This window comes from Mustela nigripes, chromosome 14 (genome assembly GCF_022355385.1).
Source record: "Mustela nigripes isolate SB6536 chromosome 14, MUSNIG.SB6536, whole genome shotgun sequence".
Taxonomy (NCBI): Eukaryota; Metazoa; Chordata; class Mammalia; order Carnivora; family Mustelidae; genus Mustela; species Mustela nigripes.
The window spans coordinates 96,526,275-96,551,412 of NC_081570.1; the positions used below are offsets into that span (position 1 = coordinate 96,526,275).

Genomic DNA, 25,138 nt, shown 5'->3' on the forward strand with positions numbered 1-25,138 from the left:
GAAGGAAGACCATTCTAGACCTCTAGACAGGTGTGAAAATCATTACAACACGGGAAGTGTACTTTTTTTTTTTTTTTTTTAAAGATTTTATTTATTTGACAGAGAGAGATCACAAGTAGGCAGAGAGGCAGGCAGAGAGAGAGGGCGAAGCAACCTCCCTGCTGAGCAGAAATCCTCATGCTGGGACTTGATCCCAGGACCCTGAGATCATGACCCGAGCCGAAGGCAGTGGCTTAACCCACTGAGCCACCCAGGCACCCGGAAGTGTACTTTTCAAAATGAAACTGGTTTAGAGAGGTTTTATTGTAACCACAGCCACATCACATCACATTTTTACTCAAGTTGGTACAGTCCTATAGCTGTTTGCATGTTTTGACAACAACTAGGAGATAGGCCTAACCAGGGAGGAAGTACGCATTAGGTATCCAAAAGTAATGGAGACTTAGATATGCTTATCAGAATGGGGTCATTCAGTATGGGTGTGGTGAACGGTACTTTTTTGAAATGGTAAGGCGATTTTAAGGGGTTCCTCTTTCCTACTCTCACACCTCAGCGGGTAATTGTGGAGAGAAAAGGGTAAAATTGGCTCTTTTTCTGGTGTTTTCCTCTACTTTGCATAATCAACTAAGACGTAAATTCTAATACAGAACTTCCCCTGCGCTGTTTTCCCCTTGCCATTAGCTTTGGTTCACACTGACTTTGCATTTCCTGTTGCTAAAATCTGTTATTCCTGGCTTTAGTTGGTTGTTGGCCTGGGAGAAGGCACGAGAGTAGCCCAGCTGGAGCCTGACCTGGGTTCTGGACGTTCCTCGCACTAGGTTAGACTGAACGTGTGGTCTACGGGGAATTACTCGGAGAACAACACTACCTTTGATATATTTGGAACTCTGGTATATTTGTTTAAAGAAAATTTTTATATAACTTTTATTATCAGTGTGTGTGTGTGTGTGTGTGTGTGTTATTAGGGAGCATAAATAGATGCAGAGGTTCATTTTATGTTTATTGTGGGAGCCCCACCCCTCTTAGTTTGTCTTAATAGTCTTGTCTTCTGAAGAGCGCTGCTCTTTTACTTCTCTTCCTGGTACTGATGCTGTAACAATTAACCAGTTACTGCCTAGCAGAAGAGCTTCTCGCTCTCAGGCTGAGATTTTGATGACTGGGGCAGCCCTTGCTTATATACTCGTAACAATTAAGAGCAACACAGACTGGAATGCAATTAAGTGCCCAAATACGTAGCTCAAGGGCAGGGATCATCAGCCTTTACACTAAAACGAAACCTGTGTGGCTGAGAAAAGTAATGACTCTTCGCGCCGGCGGAGCCCCTTGTTCCTCCCTCCCACACGTACACACCTTTATCTCAGAAACACTTGGTTCTTTCCCTCGAACTTATCTGGCTCTTATGCCTTCCTCCCTGCGTCTGAAAAGCCCGAGAGGGGTGAATGGGGGAGGGGGGCGTGCCGCTCGCTTCCGCGCTGGTTTCTGTCCCTTGCAGTCTGGGGGAGGTGCTGGATGAGCTGCCCTAGTCCAGTCGCAGCCAACCCAGGTCCCAGTCCCTGCCCTTTGCTCTCCTGCTTTTCAATAAGTCCCGAGGCCCCAGGGGGTGGGCGTGGGAGTAGCCCTAGCTGCGGCTCGGAAGTCCTCCCGGGCGGCTCTGGGGGCCCCAGGCGGTAGCCACGTTCGGATTCTGGCCAGAAGCCAGGGGAGGGAGCTTGGGGTAAGGGGAGGGCCCTGAGGGAGGGGTCAGACTCCTTAGGAAAGAGTTAATGGGAGGAGGGGGAGGGGATAGGACGGAGAGACCGAAGGGAAGGCTCAGGTAGGAAAAGAACAGAGGAGGGAATCCTGGTGGGGCGAAGGGAGCTTGCAGGACCAGGGGTCAGAGTTAGGGGGCTTCCCCCTGTTGCACCCGCATCCCAGGGCCGCCAACTTACATCCGCGGCGGCGACTTTCAGTTTCATTTCCACGGACCCTCCTGCCTGGGCCGCAGCCGCCGCCGCGATGCCCAGTAAGTTCAGCTGCCGGCAGCTCCGGGAGACGGGCCAGTGCTTCGAGAGTTTCCTAGTCGATCGGGGACTGGACATGGAGACAGATCGCGAGCGGCTGCGGACCGTTTATAACTGGGATTTCAAGATCAGGTACGGGCCGGCCCACTCCCCGGCGCAGATTCGCGGGCCCAGCTCGCCGCCACGACCCCCTCCGCGGGGCCACCCTTCCCGCCCCGGGGCGCGGAGGGACGCAGCTCCCCCAGTGGCGCAAGCCGGTCCCGGGGCGGCGCAGACCTCCCCTCCCGCGCCGTGCCCACGCCCCGCCAGCGCCGCCCGAAGCCCGCCCGCTCTTCCCGGCCGGGCCCCTGCACCCGGTCCCCGCGCAGAGCCTCCCGCGCAGCCCGCGCCCCCCGGCAGCCCGGGCCCCGGGCGGGGAGCGGGGTCCCGCGCTCACGCGCCGCTCGCGGGGGTGGGGGGTGCGCTCGGCGTGGGGGGAGGGGAGCTCGACAGGGAGTGGGGGACCCAGGCATCGCGGGACCGCGGGAGGGAGCTGCCTGCCGCTGGCGGCCGACTCTGGCGCGGGCTCTGCGGGGACCCCCGCCCCGCTGCTGAGGGGCTGCTGCGGAGGGGGTCCGCTATCCCGGCGAGCGGAGGAGACCCGGGTTCGGAGGGAGAATCTTGGGCAGCTCGGCAAAGAAGATGAGGGCGCAAACTACGTGCGTACCAAATCTCCATTAGCACCTGTGGCTTCTCCATGGAGACCCAGGGCCAGCCTCCTGGAGGCCCTTCTCACCCTGTGGCTGCAGGCTGTTTGGTCCCCTTTTCCTTTTAGCATCTAAGTGAAAATCAGACACTTCTCTCTGGCAAACCACCGAATTGTGCTTCCCAAACACCTATCAACAGGCTGCAGCCTTGGGCCGAAAAACCACGACACGATTTAACAGGGATAAATGTGAAGACTTACACAAATAACTACAGGACGGCGGGGATGTCGGCTTCATAACCGACCTCCTGAAAAAGGCTCTGGGTTTTAACAGACCAGAAGGTCGGTGTGGCTGCTGAAAGAGTCAAAGAAGTGTTAGACTGTGTTAATAGAAATGTGGTTTGGGGTTGGGGGAGGACGTAGTGACTCTCCATATTGACCAGATCATATCTGGGTTTGGTTTGTTTTTAGTAATGAGTGTCACGTTTTAAGAGGGACTAACAGGCTCGAGCAACATCTGAGGAAGGGCCAGCGATTAAGACCTGTTTATGCCCTCAGCCTGTGCTGGGCCCTGTGGGGGACAGAGAGGAATAATGCACGAGGCTGTAATAGGCATGGGGTATGCGTGCATACCGTATACCATCATAAGTGGTCAAATAAGGAGAGAAATATGATAGAGAAAAGAAACCTGCTGAAGAGAAGGAAGGAAAGAGCAGTGACTATCGAGACATCGGCACTTAACATCTCTGAATTCACCTGTGTTCATGAAATACAAGTACCTTGTGGCCCTGAACACAAGTCAACTATTTCTTCTGGCTTTGTTAATGTATTATTTTGGATGCTTGGTAGACCAGTGGAGAAGGCTTTATTTAGGCTTTATTTTAGGGGTATTGTATGGAAGAGCGAGCTCTACTCCCAACCCAGCAAAGACAGCTGGGAATTGATAGCCAGCAGCAGGGGGTCAGTGGATGGGAGATTACTAAGAGGACACATTAAGGGGTGGGGGACAAGGTTGAGGCCTAATGGAGAAGAGGTTCAGAGGAACCTAACTAAAATTAGGTCTAGGAGAGAGTCTTTTATCAGCTCTGAACCAAAGCTAGGCAGTGTGTTCCAGTCCTGGGAAAACGCAGGCTCTGTCTGACAGCATATATGGAAAACCAGAAGTAATGCGCACTGTGGGTGAATATAAGGGGTTTCATAAGTAATTTTACTATATGCATTTGTTTTGTATGCCAATAAGGTACCACTCCCCTGTCATTATTAGGGAAATTTGTGTCTTATGCAAATAGGTTCCATTCCTCTGTATGGGAATTTGCTGGAGAAGGTGACATTGACCTTGGCTTTGGCCTTGGATTTGAAGGCCAGAGGTAGTCTTAATTCTCGGAGGAGGAGGAGAAAAAGAGTCTGTGTTTATTCATATTCTGTCATGAGACCTAGTTTTTAGAAAAAAAAAAAAAGGAAGAGGGGCACCTGGCTAGCAAGTTGGTAGAGCATGCCACTCTTGATTTCACGGTCATGAGTTCAAGCTTCCTGTTGGGTGTAAAGATACTTAAAAACTGGAGAAATGTGTGCCTTAAAAAGAGACACTGGAGAGAACAAGGTAGTAATCGTTGAATTTTGAAGACAGTCTTGGTGGAGAGGTTTATACTAACCTGCCCCTCCAGAAGGCAGAACTAGGTTCATTCAACATGCCCCCCTACCTCCCCACGCCTGCTGGCTGGAGATTTGTTAAGATTAGAGAGCTCTTTATTAGCGCATCCTTTAAACCCAGGCTGGAATGCTGTGACATCAGCCCTCTTCCTCCCAGTGGGAATTCACTGCTGCTCTGTGAGCTCATTCTTCACAGCCAGGTTATATAGCCCGGTACACTTGTGTTGTGTTGGAACTGGTCTGTGGCTGGCTCCCCAACCACACTGTCACAGGCTTTTTGTCACATTGGCACCTTTCTCTGACCCCAGCCTAGAACCAGGTAGGGAGTAGACCCTCTGTAAGTCCTGTCAGGATGTCATTGAATTAGTAAGTCAAGTGGATCTAGAGTTGATCTTCGAGAGGGTGGGCTGCCGGAGAACCATAGCCAGTCACCCCCTATCAGGAGGTCTGGGGGAGATTTCCTATGCTGGGAGGGGTGCATCCCATCCAGCTGGGTTATTTCAGGATGTTGTGATGCTCTGCAGCCAACTTTCTGCTTTTCCCCCATTGTTCATTATTTAGCAGATAGGTTTAATGAGACTCTGCCTTGGTTCCTGCCTCTGATCTAGTCTGGTGGGCGGGGGACCGTGGCAGATGTGGAGACAAACGTCATAGAATACTTCAGGGGCTGGAATAGTTGAGATGGATAGCTGGAGTTCAAATCCTTCCTGGGCCACTTATGAGTTTAGCACTGGATTTTGAACAACTATCTAAATTTTCCTGTGAACGTGCATTAAAGAATGTATGTCGTCCTCTCTGGCTTGGGCGAGGCCAGAATGAGCTATCCTAGGTAAAGCCTTTACCTTGCATAGCCTGTTACGTGGGCTCTGGAAGTGGTAGCTGTCATTACTCCAGTGATGGCTGGAATGAGGAGTGGGGGGGGGGGGGTGTCAAGAGAAGTTTCCAGAGAAGAGTGCTCTCGCCTTGGGCAGGAGACTCATCCTTTTTCTTTTCTTTTTTTTTTCAACAAATCTTGGCTGGATACCTCCTGTGAGCAAAGCAAAACTGTGCAAGTGGCTGTAGATGCGCTGTTAGATGCACAGAACGAACCTAAGGAAGGCGGCGGCGGCCGTGAAACGTCCTTAGTTAATTATGGTCATGATAAGTATTTGGAACAAAAGGTCCAGGACGCGATGGTAGTTATGGAACTCGGGAGACCTGACCTGGTCTAGGAATGAGAGGTTTCTCCAAGCAAGTGATGTTGGAACCTAATCTCAGAAGATAAACAGGAGTTCCCGGACGCCAAGGGGGAAGGGGACAGCATTCCAGACCCCGAGGGAGTAGCACCCTCACGACCTTAGAGTGAACTCAGTAACCGTGACCGGAGGCCAGAGGGAGGCAGGGGCTCCATGGGGCAGGACCTTGCCAGCTGCCAGAGAGGCCTTGTTTGTTTGCTTACTTTTAATCCTAACAGAAATAGGAAAGCACAGAAAGTTTCAAAGTAGGAGTTGACGGATTCACAGTTTTAGAAAAATCCCTCTGGCTTCCTGCATAGAGAATAGCTGGGTAGTTAGACCTGTATGGGCAGGAAAGAATACATTTTACTTTGGAGCCTGGGGTACTCCGCTTTCACAGGACAGTGTGTGTCCTTGAAACAGTTCAAGAGCCTCACTCCCTGTGCCCTCTGATTTTTATTTTCTTGTCCTTTTCTACTTCAGTTTTATAAAAATCCTGGTCTTGACCCACTAATGAGAGTTGCAACTCACAGTTGGTAAAAACACAGAACTAGATGTCCCTTTAAGATCGCTGCCAGTTTTGATATTTTGTTCTGAAATGCCATTCCTCTAGCTACTTTTTCCTGCGCCGCATCTAAAAAGATTTATTATTGTTCACCAAACAAATGACAGGGCCAAGGGCAGGGCATTACAGATTGAGGATGCCCATGGGGACAGGGAAGTCTGGAGAATGATCCAAATAGTTGGGAATGGCCGAGGTACGGTGGAGGAGGGTTGACAGGAGAACCTGTCAGTATTTTCTTCTCTAAAATGGGGTGATAATAGTCAGTACTTGGTTGTGAGGATTAAATGAGATAATGCGCGCGGAGACTTCAGACGGCAAACAGGAGTGTTCAGTAAATGTTTCCTGTTGTTGATGTTGTTTTGTGTGTGCAGTGTCCTTGTTCTGAAGAGGATCCAAGTACGCCGCCTTAAAAGGTTTGACACCATCTTGTAGATGGCGGAGTCATGTGGGAGGGGCATGTCATATTTGTGTTTGGTGGTAACTCCTGTTGGTTTAGGGGAGGAAACACAAATGACTAAGCAACGGAAGGAAAGGTAGTCGACTGTGTCAGTGATCTGGGGAAATGCAGATTTAAGCAAGATACTTTTTTTTTGTTTATCAGATTGTCGAAAGTTGAGAAGATTGAAGATTTCTGATGTTAGGGCGTGGGAAAAGGGTATTCCCAAATACTTGTTGGTGGTAATATTATGTTTATACAACCCGTTCAGAGGACAATGTGACAGAACTTTCTGAAGGTGTGAAGAGTCTGTTTGACCCAGAAGACCTACTTTGAAGGCATTTGTCCCATAAACTTCCTACAAGAGTTTTTGTGCATGGATGGTTGTTAAAACATTTGAAATAGCCAGGAATTGTGGGTGCCTAGCTGTCTATTACTGGACAAATAGTGAAACACACCACCCACATTCATACCGCGCTGTTCTTTGCAGCCATCCCGATGAACGAGGCAGCTTGGTAGAATGTCCAGAAGGATGTCCGTTCGTGGTGGTGAAAGAAGTCGGTTGTAGGAGAATGTGTGCAGCACACAGGAAAAACTTGTGTGCTTAAAAAGTCTTTGGGAGGGGTGCCTGGGTGGCTCAGTGGGTTAAAGCCTCTGCCTTTGGCTCAGGTCATGATCCCAGGGGTCCTGGGATCGAGCCCCGCATCGGGCTCTCTGCTCTGCAGGGAGCCTGCTTCCTCCTCTCTCTTTCTCTCTCTCTGCCTACTTGTGATCTCTGTCTGTCAAATAAATAAATAAAATCTTTAAAAAAAAAAAAAAAAAGTCTGTGGGATACCTGAGTGACTCAGTCGGTGGAGTGTCCAAATCTTGATCTCAGGTCTTTTTTTTTTTTTTTTTTTTTTTTAAAGATTTTACTTACTTGAGAGAGAAGGCCAGAGAGCATTAGCAGATGGAGACATAGAGGAGAAGCAGGCTCTCTGCTGAGTGGGGAGCCTGATTTGGGGGCTCCATTCTAGGGCCTGGGATCATAACCTGAGTTGAAGGCAGATGCTTAACCCAGTGAACCATGCAGGCGCCCCTGACCTCAGATGTTGATCTCAGGATGGTGAGTTCAAACCCAGCGTTGGGTGTGGAGCCTACTAGGGGTGCCTGGTCCCACATCCGGCTCCCTGCTCAGCAGGGAGCCTGCCTCTTCCTCTGCCTGCTGCTCTTAGTGCTTGTGCATGAGCTTTCTCTGTCAAATAAATAAATAAAATCTTTTTTTTTTTAAGTCTATATAAAAAAGTACATATAGAAAAATTACACATCAAACAGTTTAATTGGTATTTGGGAGAGAGGGCCCTTAATGCTTAATGTTCAGAAGTTTTTGATCCTTTGGGTGTCCACCCCATCATTTATCTCTTTATGAACCCAAACTTACATCACACCTCTGTCGGTTTGCACCCTCCCCCCCCCATCATCATAATATGTCCTTGTTTATTGTGGGTCCCGCCCCACATCAGCATCCCACCTCCCATTTCCACTTTCTGTCCCATGCTCAGAAAACTCATGTTATCAACCTGGGTGTTCTTTGGGTTGTTTTATTTAAAAAGGGTGATGCTGGGGCACCTGGGAGGCTCAGTCATTAAGCAGCTACCTTGCGCTCAGGTCCTGGATCAAGCCCTGGGTCCTGGATCAAGCCCTGCATCTGGCTCCCTCCTCAGCCTCTTCTCCCTCTCCCCTCTGCTCTAACATTCTCTCTTGTGTTGTGCCTCTCATTGCATCTGTCTCTGTCAAGTAAATAAAATCTTCAAAAAGTAAACAGACAAATAAATAAAAAGGATCATGGTGCATGCATTTTCCATATTCTGCTTTTCTTACTCAACAATACATCACAGAAATCCTTCCTGATCTGATCATCTAGTGTAGACCTCTAATACATAATTGGAATTTTTTCCCCAACATTTAATATAATTTAATTTTTATTTTATTTTATTTTTTAAAAATAAGCAGGGAGCCTGATGTGGGACCCAATCCCAGGACCCTGGGATCATGACCTGAGCCAAAGGCAGGTGCTTAACAACTGAGCCACCCAGGCGCTCCTCCCCAACATTTTATTAATGACAAACTTCAAACATAAAGAAAAGTTGAAATGACTGTACAACAAACACACAGATACCCTCACCTAGATTTCTTAATTAGTATTTTGCACACTTGCCCATCAGTCCATCTTAGTGTTTTCAGTATATTTCTATGTAAGTTACAGACTTCAGTGCCCCTCACCCCAAAGACTTCAGCATGATGATTATTAACTGTAAGAGTTCAAAATTTAAGTGAAACTTACAGACTGCATTTTAATTGCACCATTCTGTGAGTTTTAACAAATCATATATCGTGTGTGGTTTCTGTCAGGACATAGAATATGACATCACCCCCAAAGTTTCCCCCATCTTTCCTGGTGGGTCCTCACCCTTACCCACCCAGAGGAAACCACTCTTGATTTTTTTTTTTTGAGGTTGTGCTTCTCTGGAACTTCATTTAATGGAATCAAGAGGTATACACTTTGTGGGGGGGATTGTTTTGTTTTGTTTGTTTTTAAAGATTGATTTATCTGAGAAGGGGGGCAGAGGGAGAGAGAGAATCCCCAGCGGACTTCCCACTGAGCCCGCAGAGCACGCCCCCATCTCAGAACCCTGAGATCCTGACCTGAGCAGAAACCAGGAGGCACCCCAGGTATGGACACCTGTGAAAGCCACCTTTCACTCAGCATAATGTTTTGTTTGTTTTAAGTAAACTCTACCCCATCCATGGGGTGCGAACTCATGACCTCAAGCTAAAGAGTGGCGAGCTCTATCAGCTGAGCCAGCCTGGCTCCCCTCAGCGCCATGTTTTTGAGATTCATCTGTGCTGTGTTCATCGCCAGCTTCTTTTTATCACTGAGTACTATACTGCGTCTGAATACAAATCACAGTTTGTTCCTCTGTTCTGTTCGTGGACCCTGCTGTGGGTTTAGGGCCATGTTGAATAAAATTGCTGTGAACATTGTTGTACATTTCACTTGGGGATATACCTGGGAGACTTGGCTGGATCACAGGGGTAGATATGTGTTTATTGTTGTTTTTAAATCTTAGGCAAGCTGCTTGACCTCTTTTTTGGTGGTTGGCAGCAAAGCTTCCCGGACTCATCCTCCATTGTGACCTTGTCTAGGGTCTGGCTGCTCAGCCTTCCCTACTTCCTGCCAGTTTCCTGAGCCCATTTCTCAACTTCCTGCAAGTTACTGATAAATAGGTCTTATCGCTTAAGTCAGACATAATTTACTCTTTTGGCTTATAACAATAATTTCAAATGTACGTAGTCATCTAAAAGTAGAGTGACTGGGGCTTGGTCTTCAAGCATTTTATTTCACTTCCTTTCTACTCCCTGCCTCCGTTTATATATATTATATTTATTTATATGTGAACTTAGTAGTGTTTTTTTTTAAGATTTTATTTATTTGTTTGACAGAGATCACAAGTAGGCAGAGAGGCAGGCAGAGAGAGAGGAGGAGCAGGCTCCCCACCAAGCAGAGAGCCCGATGCGGGGCTCAATCCCAGGATCCTGAGATCATGACCTAAGCCGAAGGCAGAGGCTTTAACCCACTGAGCCACCCAGGCGCCCTAGTAGATTTATATATTATATGTGTGTTCAAGTTTGGACAGTATATGTAAAGGAGTATGTAAATTATATACTTATCACATTTATAATGGTACGTAATATTATATAATTATATATATGTCCAAGTCTGGACCATGTGTCCCACCTGACATGTAACACTCCAGGCTCCTGCCCAGCAGCGCTCTGGTGCCAGCCTATGGTTCAGTGTTCACAGTGTGATCTGTTTTGTCCATAAAAGCATAGTTTGGGGGCACCTGGCTGGCTCTGAGGTTAAGTGTCTACCTTCAGCTCAGGTCACGATCCCAGGATCCTGGGATCGAGCCCCACATCGGACTCTGCTCAGCAGGAAGCCTGTTTCTTCTCCCTTTCCAATTCCCCCTGCTTGTGTTGCCTCTCTCACTCTCTGTCTGTCAAATAAATAAATAAAATCTTCAGAAAACAAAACAAAAGTAGTCTAAATTTACTTGCTAATCCTTGCACCCATTTCTCCCAGCAAGTACTTATTGGATAAATACTAGTGCGAGGTCTATACTGGGTTTTAGTAATGGAATTTTTATTGCACATGTAATACTCCTTTTGTTAAAAATAAGAACATGGCATCCTATGTTTCGTTTGACACGAAACGGCGCCTTTTTCCAAAGTGATTACACCAATCTCTACTCCAGCTGACAGTGCAGGAGTGTGCTGGTGTAGTGTGCTGGTGTGTCTGCATCCTCACCCACATTTGGTGTTGTCGGCCTTTTAAATTTTAGGCATCTGGGTGGGTGTGATTCTTTTTTCACCGCTGCCTAGCTTCCGTGGGTGGGCGTTGGCAGTTTATTCAGCCGTCTGCTAAATATTGTCAGATCAGATCCTTTTTTTTTTTTTTTTTAAGATTTTTAAAAATTGGGGCGCCTGGGTGGCTCAGTGGGTTAAGCCGCTGCCTTCGGCTCAGGTCATGATCCCAGGGTCCTGGGATCGAGCCCCGCATCTGGCTCTCTGCTCAGCAGGGAGCCTGCTTCCTCCTCTCTCTCTGCCTGCCTTTCTGCCTGCTTGTGATCTCTCTCTGTTAAATAAATAAATAAAAAAAAAATCTAATAAAAAAAAAAAAAAGATTTTTAAAAATTATTTATTTGACAGAGAGACACACCAAGAGAGGGAACACAAGCAGAGGGAGTGGGAGTGGGAGAGAGAGAAGCGGGCTTCCCGCTGAGCAGGGAGCCAGAAGCTGGGCTCCATCCCAGAACCCTGGGATCATGACCTGAACCAAAGGCTCAAGGACTTAGCCACCCCGGTGCCCCAGATCAGACCCTTATACACAGGCACTTTTCTTTCTCTGGGGTACCTTCCCAGGGATGCAGTTCCTTGGTTAAAGGAGACCTGTATTTCACATGTTCAGAGATGTTCCAGATTGTTCCCCAAAAGGTGGTCGGACTTCCCCTTTCTGCCAGTAGTATGTGAGAGCCCACTTCTCATGCTCTGATGATTTTCCACTTTTGTCGGTCTAACAGGAGTCAAATGGTATCTCGGTTTGACTGTAATTTGCATTTCTCTGCCTTTGGAACATCTTTTCATCTGGTCGTGTTGGATGGATGTGTTCATCTTTCTTTCTAGAAATCTGGGTGACTAGATGAAGAAGAGTACAAGAATAGGGACTTTCTTCCCCACAAGCAAGTACTAAGTTTCTGATGGAGAAAAAAAAAAAAATGTTTTTGTTCTGACTGTTGCCTTAGACCCGGGATAAGGGAATTTGGGGAGTGGTGATAGGGCTGGGGAGTAATTTGAGAAATACTGAGATAGTGGGTAGTATCCCGGGCAGAAGTTGCAAAACTTGCAAAGTTGAGTTCCTCCTGGCCCTGTGCCTATGCACAAGCTTCCAAAACTAGGAGACTGCACATTCAGATTTTGATTTGGGCTTCTCCCTTTCTTTTTTCAAGATTCATTTATTTGAGAGAGGGGGCACAGAGGGGAAGCAGACTGCCTGCTGTGCAGGCAGCCTGACATGGGGGGGGGGGCTCCATCTCCAGAGCAGGAGATGATAACCGGAGCCGAAACAGGAGTCGGATGCCCAACTGACTGAGCCACCCAGGCACCGCGATTCTGGTTTCTCTTGAAAGCCAGAAGATCTGGCTGCCTTGGACCTCCATTTCCTGCCGGCCACAGCTGTGTGAAGATGACAGCAAGCAACTGCCCCCACTATGAGACAGGGCTGCAATCTGGGGGTTGCGCAGCCTCCTTGGAGCCCGGCTTGCTCCCTGGCACTATGCTGAGAGCCTGCTGCATCTCTAGGTACCTGCACTGTTGTTTCCTCAAGTGGAGTTAGGGGGCATGTGAGTCTTTATTCCACCCATGGCTCAGAAAGGGGAGTGTACAGGTGCCTGAGAGGGTCAGATATAGAAGATGCCCATAGCTGGCGTCCACTGGCATTTGAGTCTGTGCTCCATCTGGGATACTTATCGAGGGGCCCTGGGGAATGGCTGTGACTCCTCCTGATTTCAGACCCTTTGTGACTGGACCTCTGGGCAGCCTTTGAGCCTGTAGACTTCCAGCTGATTCTCTTCCCTTTCTCATGGAGTTTTCTCCTCCTCCTTGGGTCCCCCTGGTCTTGGCTCTTCTCAGAAGACTCACTCCCAGGGGAGATCCCGCACACGTCTGTGGTTGGAACGACCGCTGAGGATCTCCTGAGTGTTAGTCTGGGCTCAGGCTTGGTTTTGGCCTGAGTTCTCGGTTTCCGACTCCTGCAACCAGCTGCCTCTGGACCCCAGGAATCTCAAACTGAGCGTGTCCAAATCCAGAGGTCATGGTCAGCCCTCCAGTGTCCTCCTACTCCTCCTCTTGTCTTTCCCTTCTATCCCAGGAACGCTCCCGGAAACCAAGGCATGGATTTGAGTACTGTCCTGGACGCCTCCCTCTTCCCTGCTTCCATTCCCCCCTCCTGTCAGTCACCAACTTCTGCTCATTTCACATTCTAAATACATTGTCCGATCTGCAGAGCCCCTCTTCTATCCTTACCACTTCCTCGTGCAGGCCCTTGTCATCTTTTTAATTGGACTGTTGCAATGGCCTTTTTCTAACTGGTGTCCCTGCCTTCAGTCTTGCCTCCAGCAAATCCTCCAGCAAATCCACCAGTCCTGGTGCCAGAGTGATCTGAAATGCACATAAGACCTTGCCACTCCCCTGCTTAAAACCCACCACCTGCGGGGGTTCTGTAACCACAGTGTAGCCTCTGCTGTGGGCTGCAAGTAAGTTGTTACTACTCCTACTACCACTGCTACTCTTAGTACTACTGTTACTACTAATACGAATACTAATAAATAGTAGGTACCGCTTACTGAGCATTTTCTGTTATGTTTTGGAAATGATTGACTATCTTTTTAAAACAAATCAGAGCTGATTCAAAGTTTCCCGAATAGTATCACTCTCATTTGCTTGGGGTGAGAAGGGAGAGGGGCAGAGTGACAGGCAGGGGGCACCAGGGAATGGTCCAGACCACGAATGATCTCATTACACGCTAGTGATGACCATGCTGCGTTAGCCTTGCCAGTTAAGTAGGGCCTACCGTGGTTCCTAGGAACGAGCATTTGCTTTCGTTCCCTAGAACACACTGAGGGAGGGTGGTCGGCGGTCCAGATCTTGGACATGTCCCATGTGGGGATGCCCCCCGCTGCTCCTGGTTGCCAGGAGAGGAAGGGAGCTGCTGGGCCTTCAGGGTGAAGTCTAGGCTTCCCGGCCTGGCAGGCGAACCCGCGTGACCTGGTCCTGCCCACCTCTGCTGCCTCCCACCACGCCCGCCCCGCCCTTCTCCCGGTCGCGCCCCCCCCCCCCCCCCCCCCCCCCCCCCCCCCCCCCCCTCCCACGGCAGGCCCCCCCCCCCCCCCCCCGCTGTGTGTGATGCTAATGCTAACCAGTGCACACCTTACAGAGATCTCCTTATGTGCCAGGCCCTGGCTAGACGGACACCGCAGCGCCCGTCTCGTAGCAGCCCCGCCGCGGAACCGGGCCTTATCCCTGTTTCACAGGGGAGGAAAGCAAGACTCTGAGAAGTGAAGTAGGCCAAGGTGACCCAGCCTGGGGCCAAGTGGGAGGTTGACGCCGCCCGCCCCACGGCCCCCAGCATCTGTCCTTACATAGCCTTCCACCTCGGCTCATACTTCGCACTCCGAGCTCTTGTGCCTGGTTAACACCCATTTGTTCTTCAGGACTCCGTTCAGACCACTGTCCCCAGGGAAGCCTTTGCAGACAGCCTGGCTCCGTATCCCTCCTTGGCTGCGCCCCCCTGCTCCCCGCCCCCGGCAGCATGCTGGAATCCATGTGTTCAGTCTGTGCTGGGCTCCTCGAGGCGGGCCTGGGTCTTTCGCCTCCTTGAACCCCCAGGGCCTAGCGCAGGGTCTGGCACATAAAGATCTCTGTAAGTGTTGACTAAACTGAATTCCAGGCACTAAACCTTGAAGTTGTTGTCCTTCTGACCAGTTTTCCCTGTCTTCACCTTCTCTAGGCACAAAACCAAGCTCTTTGATCTCTGGAGAAGGATCCTTTCCCTTCCTGCTTGGGTTCCACCTGCACCCTTTGACTTCGGGTGGAAACTGCTGTCTGATCAGCCACCTTGCCCACACACCCTGGACATCTGTGCTCTCTGACCCCTCTCTCCCCTCCTCCACCGTCAGGCAGGACCCCAGGTCCACCCCTCTGAATCCTCTCAGTTGGCTTCCCCTTAGCCCCAGCTCTTTCCGCTGGGTTGCTGCTATCTTTTTTTCTGTCCCAAATAGTTCCCCTCCCCTCTCCCCCCACCAAAAATCTTCATTTCTTTCTCTGCCTTTAGTCCTCCAAATCACTAGCCCAGCACTGGGCTTTCCTCCTCAGAAATGCACTGTCTACAACCTGCTGTTTTAAACAATCATATTTTGTCTTGGGAAGCCTACTGAATTCCCCGAGAACTTTAAAAATTCCTATGAACCCCCCCCCCCCCCAGCCTTGAGTCTCTGTCCCTGGGTCCTGTTCTGTTCCACAGCCGTGCTGGTATGTCCCACATAGAGCAACCCGCAGACATGGCCCCCTTCTGCCCTCCCCACCAAGCTCCCCTGCCTTCCCTCACTTCCCAGTCTCCTCTGCTTCCGGCAGCTTTGGGACCCCTGCCCCTGGCTTCTCCTCCATGCTGTATGGAATGAAGATTGCGAATCTGGCCTACGTCACCAAGACTCGGGTCAGGTTCTTCAGACTCGACCGCTGGGCCAACGTGTGGTTCCCAGAAAAGAGGAGAGTGAAGCTGGGGTCAGACATCAGCAAACAGCACAAGTCACTGCTAGCCAAGATTTTCTATGACAGGTGTGTGGGTATGGGGGTGGGGGGCGGTATCCGTCTGGCTGGGGGAAGAGTTGGTAGCCTCAGGTTGGGGTAAGGCGCCCTCCTTCAAGGAGTGGGGGAAGGGTGGGGAAGGAGCAAGCTCCACTGGGGGAGGCAGTGGGGTTCCTGAGCTGAGCTGGTTCTTTGCCAGCCTCCCCTGTTCTAGGCCCTTCCTGTCCCAGCCCCGCCTTAACTCCCACTCTCCCCAGGGCTGAGTATCTTCACGGGAAACATGGGGTGGACGTGGAAGTCCAGGGGCCCCATGAAGCCCGAGAGGGGCAGCTCCTTATCCGCCTGGATTTGAACCGCAAGGAGGTGCTGACCCTGAGGCTTCGGAACGGAGGAACTCAGCCTGTCACCCTCACTCACCTCTTCCCACTCTGCCGGACCCCCCAGTTTGCCTTCTACAATGGAGAACAAGAGCTGCCCTGCCCGCTGGGCCCTGGTGAGTGGGTTTCCACAGGAAAAAGCCTTTGGTAGACAGGGGCTTGCCCTGGGAAGAGTTGGTGCCTCGGGAAACACACTTGTTGTCCCTTGGGTGAGGGGAAGGGGATGCTTCCTGCCCTGGGCTGTGGCTCCTGGGGGAGTGTCCCTTCCCTGTCCCCTCTCACTCTGCTGTCCTCCTCCAGGCGAGTGCTACGAGCTCCATGTCCATTGCAAGACCAGTTTTGTGGGCTACTTCCCGGCCACAGTGCTCTGGGAGCTGCTGGGCCCTGGGGAGCCGGGTTCAGAAGGAGCTGGTACCTTCTACATCGCCCGATTCTTGGCCGCTGTTGCCCACAGTCCCCTGGCTGCGCAGTTGAAGCCCACGACTCCCTTCAAGCGGACCCGGATAACTGGAAACCCTGTAGTGACCAGCCGGATAGAGGAAGGAGAGAGACCTGATCGGTAACGCCTTCCCCTCCAACTCAGTCCGGGTTGCGGTACCCAGCACGACAGTGGGGGCCCGTGGGAAGAACCCAGAGCCTGAGCCAGGGCCCCTTTCCCAAGTGAGTCTGTAATTCCTCTAGGCCTCAGAGACCTTTTCTGTCTTGGGAGAAAGTTGCAGGTGACCCTGAAAAAATGCTAAGCATTTTCGATCGCATGATGGATTGTCAGGCAGCCTGTGGTAGACCTCTCTCTCTCCCTTTTATAGCTTTGTGGAGATAATTCATATACTGTACAATTCACCCATGTAAAGTACGCAATTGAGGTTCTCAGTATATTCACAGATACGGGCTACTAACACCGTGATCCGTTTTAGAACACTTCACCCACAAAGGAACCCGTGCCCGTTCTTTCCTTCTTCCTTTCTTTATCTTTTTCTTTATTTTTAAAGATCTTATTTATTTATTTGACAGAGAGAGATCACAAGCAGGCAGAGAGGCAGGCAGAGAGAGGGGGGTAAGCAGGCTCCCTGCTGAGCAAAGAGCCCGATGCGGGGTTCAATCCCAGGACCCTGAGATCATTACCTGAGCCAAAGGCAGAGGTTTAACCCACTGAGCCATCTAGGTGCCGACCTCCGCACCAATATGTGTTTTTTTAATGTTTCCAAGTATGGTTCTTTCCCAAAAACGAATGGTCCAGCCTTGGGATGCGCAGCCTCATGGGGTAGTAAGTTCTGCCTCCTGGGGCAAAAGCTGCTGACCCTTTCAGCAGCAGTTTTCTAGAAGGTTGCATCTTCCGGGAAGGGGCTGTCTCCACCACTCTGAAGGGGCGAGATCTCGGACTTGGGGTCACTCTGCTTCCCCCCATTTGCAGTGCTAAGGGCTATGACCTGGAGCTGAGTATGGCGCTGGGCACATACTACCCACCCCCTCGCCTCCGGCAGCTACTCCCCATCCTTCTTCAGGGGACAAGTATCTTCACTGCCCCAAAGGAGATCGCTGAGATAAAGTAAGAGCCACCCTTCTGCTCCCCTTGTGCTGCCTTCCAGTCTCTTCGCTCTGCCCCACAGCTCTGTCCCCAGCCTCCTGTGTGCCATTCCTTCATTTCTGTACTGAGCACGCAGCATGAACCAGGCTCAAGGTGATGAGGGCCTTGCCCATGGCAGTGGGGGGAAATGAGCATCTATCAGACAGTTTCAGGTAGTGCCAGGTGCTCCAAAGAACACAAGTGATGCTACAATTTCAGATAAAGGGATGGTGTGCGCGGTCTTGTGAAGGGCAGTTAGTGCTGGCCTCTTTTGAAAAGGTGATATTGGAGCAGAAAACGACATTTGAATGAGGCGAGGGTGTACGTCTCAGGAGCATCTTAGCGGGAGAATGTTCCAGGCCATAGCATCCATGGTGTGGATGCCAAGGCAGGTCTGAATTAGGGGGCAGGGGCATTAGGAGTAAGGAGTAGAGCCAGGGCTCTGTGCGCCGAGGCTTCTGAGCTTCCAGCTGCTTCTCTGCCCTTCTAGTCTTCTGATTCCTGGTGCTCTCAGAGCCCCAGAACCCCAGAGCCTTGGACGGGAGAGGGCGGCCGCTCCTGGGCATGGGGGTGGCCTGACCCATCCTGTTCTCACCTCCGTGCCGCGCCCCACTCCCCCGGCACTGCTAGGGCCCAGCTGGAGACAGGCCTGCAGTGGAGGAACTACGAGGTGAAGCTCCGGCTCCTGCTGCACCTAGAGGAGCTACAGATGGAACATGACATCCGGCACTACGACCTGGAGTCGGTGCCCATGACATGGGACCCCGCGGACCAGAACCCGAGGCTGCTTACCCTGGAGGTCGGGGCTCGGGGCTGGTGTGGGGTGGGTGGACTTCCATCAGCCAGTCCATAGGCTTAGGAGAGAGCATTGTTCTGTATCCCTGATGATGTCTTGTTGGAGCAGGGCAGTGCGGACGGCGGGACTGGGTTTTCATCCACACGTGGCTACCTCTAGCTTTGTGGCCTTGGGCAAGTCTCTTGCTGTCTCTGGGCCTTAGTTCCCTTAGCTAGAAAGTACAGAGCTGGGCTGGATGATTCTTATATCCCTGTCCGACTCTCAGATGTCAAGCGTTGTACACATAAGCCCAGAGTAACACATGAGCATTGGGTGCTGCACACAGGTGCTGAGGAGGACACCTGCTGAGAGGCAGGGGGGCTGGAATGATCAGGGAAGATTCCTACAGGAGTTGTTGCAGGTTTTGTTTGTTTTAGATTTTATTTATTTGACGGACAGAGATCACAAGTAGGCAGAGAGGCAGGCAGAGAGAGGAGGAAGCAGGCTCCCTGCCAAGCAGAGAGCCCAATTTGGGGCTCAGTCCCAGGACCCGGGGATCATGACCCGAGCCAAAGGCAGAGACTTTAACCCACTGAGCCACCCAGGCGCCTCATGGAGCTGAGTTTTGAGCAAGATTTCAAGGGCAGAGCAGGATCTGAGCTGGCTGAGAGGGCAAACGGATGGGCTGGGAATCTGGCTCTCAAGTCCTGAAATGGTAAAAGGACTGCTGGGCTCAGTCTCTCTCTGCATTTTGGGGAGACTTGTCTTCTTGCCCATCCCCAAACTTCTGCCATGGCAAGTGGAAGGGTCTTGGGGTAGAAGGACAACACCACCTCCTATCCTTGGCTCTGAGGAGGTCTGGAGAGCCAGGCGGTTGGGCCCTCTAGTAGGCATCCCTGGGATAGAAGCTTGCCTGTGTCCACCCCCCACAGGTTCCCGGGGTGACCGAGAGTCGCCCCTCAGTGCTGCGGGGTGACCACCTGTTCGCACTTCTGTCTTCTGAGACCCATCAGGAAAACCCTGTCACCTATAAGGGCTTTGTCCATAAGGTGGAATTGGACCGTGTCAAGCTGAGCTTTTCCACGAGGTGGGTATTGGGGGACCCTTGAGAAGCTAGAAGGGTCTATAGATAATTCTTAGGCCAGAGCAGCAGCTGTGTTTTTCCCTGAAATGAGTGGGACCCCAAGGACAGAGCTTTTCTTCAGGGGTAGCCCTGAGATGCCTCAGTAGCAGCTTCTCCTTGTGGGGGGGGGGGGCAGTTTCCATATGGCTGTTTTGAAAAGTGGGGATGGAATCAGGATAGATGCAGAACATCCTGGCCCCTAACCAGAGCTCTTTCCCCCCTCCTTTCCCAAAGCCTCCTCAGCCGCTTTGTGGATGGGCTGACCTTCAAGGTGAACTTCACCTTCAACCGCCAGCCCCTGCGCGTGCAGCACCGCGCCCTGGAGCTCACGGGTCGCTGGCCGCTGTGGCCCATGCTCTTTCCCACGGCCTCCCGTGGGGTCCCGCTGCTGCCCTCAGATGTGAAGCTCAAGTGAGACTGGGCAGGGGTGCTCTGGGGCCACTTGGTGTGTGGGGCATTGGGGATGGAATCGGGGAGGCCTCTGGGACGCCAGCCGACATCCTGTTTCTGGCCCTTCTGCCAGGCTGTACGACCGCAGTCTGGAGTCGAACCCTGAGCAGCTGCAGGCCATGAAGTACATTGTCACGGGCACTACCCGCCCAGCCCCCTACATCATCTTTGGGCCTCCAGGCACTGGCAAGACTGTCACCCTGGTGGAAGCCATCAAGCAGGTGGGGCCTGACCAGAGACCCGGGGCCTACACTGAAGTCCCCCAGGGACCGAGCAGCTCTCAGATTCTGGGTGCTTCCAGCTCCCTGATCACCCCCTGGCTGGCATCAAGACTCAGTGTGGCCACTGAGCATTGTTGGGCAGGGTGGGTTCCATATGACTCAGAGTCACCAGTCACTTTTTGGCCATTATACACTCGAATATTTACTACACTAGGTTTCCAGCAGTAAAGTGCAGACTTGAACTTGGTGGGGGCGGGAGGTTGGGAGGAAGGGGTCAGAACTTGGCTTTTGGGTCACTGCTTCCTTCAGGTCTGGGACATAAATGCCACCCCATGCCAACATGAGTCACAATCAGGTCCCCTCCCTCTGGAGCCAAAGAGGCTGCTTCCCACACCATGCTTCTCCCCACTCCAGGTGGTGAAACACTTGCCCAAAGCCCACATCCTGGCCTGCGCTCCGTCCAACTCAGGGGCTGACCTCCTCTGTCAGCGGCTCCGGGTCCACCTGCCCAGCTCCATCTACCGCCTCCTGGCCCCCAGCAGGGACATCCGCATGGTACCCGAGGACATCAAGGTACCTGGAGATGTATGCCAGGCTGAGGGACGGCAAGTGCTAGTTATGGCTCAGGGTGGATGCTGGGGCCAGGAAATGAGGTTACCTGGATTCTGATACTTGCTGTGGGAGCTTGGGTGGGTCAGGACCCCTCTTGGGCCTTCCATTTCCCTGTGTGGGAAGTGAGGGGCTGAATAAAATGGCCTAGAAGACCCAGAGCCAGCATGAGGGTGAGGATGGGCAGAGTTGGCTTGATTTCCCCTGTCCCTTTGCACCCCACAGCCCTGCTGTAACTGGGATCCAAAGAAGGGGGATTATGTGTTTCCCGCCAAGAAAAAGCTACAGGAATATCGAGTCTTGATTACCACGCTCATCACGGCCAGCAGGTGGGAAGTGTGTGTGTGTATCGTGTGTGTTAAGGAAGGAGGTAGTGGGCTGGGGAAGAACGGTGCCTGGCAATGGGGCAAGAAGCTGGCCTGGGTGGGCCTTCGGTTTGGTGGTTAGGTGCCCAGATGTGACCCCTGGTCCGCTTGATGCTTCCCAGGCTGGTCTCAGCTCAGTTTCCCATCGATCACTTCACACACATCTTCATTGACGAGGCTGGCCACTCCATGGAGCCTGAGAGTCTGGTGGCCATAGCAGGTGAGGGGTTCAGGGCGGGCTGCATGTAAACAATGCTGCATGGGGTTGGGGGCGGTACCACTGCTTAACTTTGTCCCCACGGCACCCCGCCTCTCAGGGCTGATGGAAGTCAAGGAAACAGACAATCCGGGAGGGCAGCTGGTGCTGGCAGGAGACCCTAGGCAGCTGGGGCCTGTGCTGCGCTCCCCGCTGACCCAGAAGCATGGGCTGGGCTACTCCCTGCTGGAGCGGCTGCTGACCTACAACACCCTGTACAAGAAGGGCTCCAGTGGCTATGACCCCCAGTTCATAACCAAGCTGCTGCGCAACTACAGGTACCCTGCCCCTCACCGTGCTTGCCAGTCTGCACCTTCACCTGCTCCGCGCAGTCCCCGCCCGGGGCTCCCTCCTACCGGCACTGCTCAGAGCTTGGGGGGTGGGCCATGGGTATCCCATGACCTCCATTCTAGTCCCATCACTGCTGCTCACAGGCTCTGACCTCTCAAGTGGCTTCACTCTAGAGCAGTTTGCTTATTCGTGTATTGGGGGATTTGTCTGGTCTCCGGGCAGTCTGAGGGGAAATCAGGAAAATCCGGACAGTGTGGCTTTTCATAAACCTAATCGTTATTCAGATTAAAGAGCCGTACCTGATTTAGTTGAGGAGTTCATGTACCTAAAATGCTCAGATGAATTTCTGAGCTCTCAGTTCTCAGTGGGTAAGTCCCACTGAGCGTTCACTCAGCGGTAGCTGTTGTGTTATTCTTTTAGGCTTAACACATGATTTCATCAAATTATGGCAGTAGTAGATGAAAATTGTTTTTGTACTGTCCTTCCTTGACAAAATGGAAACCTGAGGATGGGTTCCCCCTTTCTTGTGGTTTCCTTTTAAATTTGACTGGCCCGTGAAATCCATGGACCAGATGCTCTCTGACTAGCACCCCTGCTGGGTTCTGCCTCTCATGCAATTACAAGTGTCCAGCCGCACACTGCAGTCCTGCGAGTCTGCCGTCCACAGAGGGTGGGCGGCAAGGGGATGCTGTGGGGAGACCCCAAGGGTGGGGCGGAAGTAATCTTCCTCCTCCTGCCCCCCAGGTCCCACCCCACCATACTGGATATTCCTAACCGACTCTATTATGAAGGAGAGCTGCAGGCCTGTGCTGACGTTGTGGACCGAGAGCGCTTCTGCCGCTGGGAGGGTTTGCCTCGACAGGTGAGGCTGAACAGGGCAGGGACTCAGGTTGCTGCCCTGTATCCTAGCTTCCCTTCTACTGAAGGTACAAGGTAGGAGGCGGGTCTGAGCAAAAGTCACAGGCTTTGTCCCCTTGGCCCGGTATCCCACATTCCCTGGGTGGGTGTCGGGCTGGGAGAGAAGGGACACAGAGGGTCTGGCTGAAGGTTTCCCCTGACCCCTTATCCAGGGCTTTCCCATCATCTTTCACGGCGTAATGGGCAAGGACGAGCGTGAGGGCAACAGTCCATCCTTCTTCAACCCAGAAGAGGCTGCCACAGTGACCTCCTACCTGAAGCAGCTCCTGGCCCCCTCCTCCAAGAAGGGCAAAGCCCGCCTGAGCCCTCGAAGCGTGGGCGTCATCTCTCCTTATCGGAAGCAGGTCAGGCCCTCAGTTCCTGTTGAGGGTGTGACACCTCCCTCCCCACCCCCGCCCCGGCAACTAGACCATACCTCCTCCCTAGCCAGACCACTAGATGGAGATTCCAGGAGCTCGGGCCTCTGCTGAGCTCAGAAGAGCTGAGTGGTCAGCTATGACAGCTTTTGCCCCCCAGCTCCCTGGCCTCCTGCCTGGCTCCCTCTTGCACTGCGGTAATAGCATGAAAGAAAGGCACCTGTCCCCATCTTCCAGGTGGAAAAAATCCGTCATTGCATCACCAAACTTGACAAGGAGCTTCGGGGACTGGATGACATCAAAGACTTGAAGGTGACACTCACCACTGTTTCACCCTCCCCGAACGTCCCTCCGCTTCCAGAGACCTCCCCAGGCGCCCCACCCTAACTGCCTGAGACACAAGAGGGCTCACCCCGCCCCTCACTCCTGCAGATCCCAGCTTGTTGGCTTGTCCTCCTGGGCTGGGACCAAGAAGCACCCCAGCAGATTCTTGATTCTTAGCTGCAGGCTGTCTGAGGCCTCTGTCCTGAGGTTAAAGTCCCAACTCCCAGCCTGTCTGCCCTGTCACGTGGTGGTGTGCCCCACTCACCATTCCCACCCTGTGAGTGAGTCTGCACCTTGACTCTTCAGATGGCGGTCCTTGCCCCTGGCTGCAGATAAGAATCACCTGGAAAGCTTTTAGCAGCCGGTGCCAGAGCCACACCTGGCCTGCTGGCACGGCTCTCTGGGGACAGAGCCAGGGCATGGCCATTTTTTTATGGCTCCTCAGGTGATCTAGCATGTGGCCGGAGTGGATGCTTGAAGGTTTAAAGGCCTCCAGTTTGTCTATAAGTACTTAGCGATTGTTTTTTCAGGAAGTTTGAAAACCACTGCTCTGGGTTACCAAGTCCTCGCAGCTCTGTTTCTTGGCTGAGAACCCTTTCTAGCCTACACCCCTTTACCTGGACTCCCCCTTCAGGTTTCAGCTTTCAGGGCAATCCACATGCTCTCTTTCCTGCTCAGTCCCTCCACTGTGACAAATGCCCAGGATGTCTCTCCACTCGCCTTGGTGCTCAGCTCAGGTTCCCTGAGGAGGGGGCGTGGCCCTCGATTTCCCCTGCGAGCCCCAGGTTGCAGGCCCTGTCTCTCACCCTCCAGGTGGGCTCCGTGGAAGAGTTCCAAGGCCAAGAACGCAGCGTCATCCTCATCTCCACCGTGCGGAGCAGCCAGAGCTTCGTGCAGCTGGATCTGGACTTCAACCTCGGTTTCCTTAAGAACCCCAAGGTTTGAGGGCTGGTGGCCGGTGTAAGCACTTCCTTCCTTCAGGTCCTGTCCTTCCCTCCTCTGACCCTAGCACTCCTTCCTTCCAGAGGTTCAACGTGGCTGTAACCCGGGCCAAGGCTTTGCTCATCGTGGTGGGCAACCCGCTCCTCCTGGGCCATGACCCTGACTGGAAAGTGTGAGCATTAGCACCCCGGTAATCCCTCTCAGGAGCCACCACCCCCAGCCTGGGGCAGGTGCAGCTGTATAAGCGCCTCCTTGTGGCTCAGTTAATCCTCAAGTCTATTCAGTGGGTTCATCTGGTGGTCCTCAGTCCCCCCCTTTAAGTTGCCTCACGGAGGATAAGCTGCTCGCCCAGAGGCACAGGGCAGTGTAGTAGGACCAAGCCGCGCCTCGGCTAGGCCTGCACAGCTCTATGTGAATGTCCCTGTACCCCACAGATTCCTGGAGTTCTGTAAAGAAAACGGGGGGTACACTGGGTGCCCCTTCCCTGCCAAACTGGACCTGCAGCAGGGACAGAACTTGCTCCAGGGCCTGAGCAAGCTCAGGCCCTCTACCTCAGGTATGGCGGGGCCAGGTAGGGGACAGCGCAAGGGGAGGAGCTAAGGAAGCCAGGCTCACCTCTTTTTCTTTCTAGGGCCCCAATGTCACGACTACCTCCCCCAGGAGCAGGAGGGAGAAGATGGCCTGTCCCTGCAAGTAGAGCCAGAGTGGAGGAATGAGCTCTGAAGACAGAGGAGACAGCCTTCTCACACCAGCCAAGCCTTAACCACCCACCCGACCCTGAACCAGAACCAGAACCCAGCCTGAACCAGAGCCCAGCCAAGCTGCCCCCTCTGCAGGACAGGAAGACTGGGGGAGGGAGTTTACAATCCACGCCATTCCACCCCCTCCCCTGCTGGGGAGAATGACACATCAAGCTGCTAACAACTGGGGGAAGGGGGAGGAAGAAAAACTGAAAACAAAAATCTTGTTCTATGCAAAAGCTTCCTTGTCTCCTCAGCCTGGCCCCTCTGGCCTTGTGGCTTTCCTGAGCTCCCAAGCGGTCCCCAGAGGGGAGGATGGGACTATCACCCTGCCCTGGGCCTTACCCCTCCACGCCAGAGAGGAACCCAGCCC

The 25,138-nt window shown here is 52.4% G+C and overlaps 1 protein-coding gene across 5 annotated transcripts; it reads left to right on the forward strand.

Annotated features, from left to right (window-relative positions):
* Positions 1-799: 799 nt before the first annotated feature.
* Positions 800-25,004, forward strand: MOV10 (Mov10 RISC complex RNA helicase). Of its 5 annotated transcripts, none has more exons than XM_059375760.1 (21): positions 800-818; positions 1,950-2,132; positions 15,281-15,484; positions 15,712-15,947; positions 16,132-16,390; positions 17,243-17,377; positions 18,026-18,194; positions 19,103-19,257; positions 19,528-19,704; positions 19,817-19,964; positions 20,379-20,537; positions 20,799-20,902; positions 21,061-21,158; positions 21,256-21,472; positions 22,230-22,347; positions 22,556-22,747; positions 22,997-23,071; positions 23,897-24,022; positions 24,109-24,197; positions 24,460-24,581; positions 24,657-25,004. In XM_059375760.1, the coding sequence occupies exons 2-21, from the start codon at positions 1,996-1,998 to the stop codon at positions 24,746-24,748; spliced, it is 3,012 nt and encodes a 1,003-aa protein (XP_059231743.1). In that variant the 5' UTR covers positions 800-818; positions 1,950-1,995; the 3' UTR covers positions 24,749-25,004. The 5 variants fall into 5 exon arrangements, with proteins under 5 accessions (XP_059231743.1, XP_059231742.1, XP_059231739.1 ...); XM_059375759.1 differs by lacking the exon at positions 800-818 and adding an exon at positions 1,443-1,543; XM_059375756.1 differs by lacking the exon at positions 800-818 and adding an exon at positions 1,574-1,714.
* The last annotated feature ends 134 nt before the right edge of the window (positions 25,005-25,138 follow it).

Bases quoted from the DNA above. Each gene is read 5' to 3' on its own strand.
- MOV10 (XM_059375755.1), top strand. From the start codon at position 1,764: ATGGGAGGAGGGGGAGGGGATAGGACGGAGAGACCGAAGGGAAGGCTC. The intron at 20,903-21,060 runs GTGGGAAGTGTG...GATGCTTCCCAG, and splicing joins ACGCTCATCACGGCCAGCAG to GCTGGTCTCAGCTCAGTTTC. The intron at 21,159-21,255 runs GTGAGGGGTTCA...CCCGCCTCTCAG, and splicing joins GAGTCTGGTGGCCATAGCAG to GGCTGATGGAAGTCAAGGAA.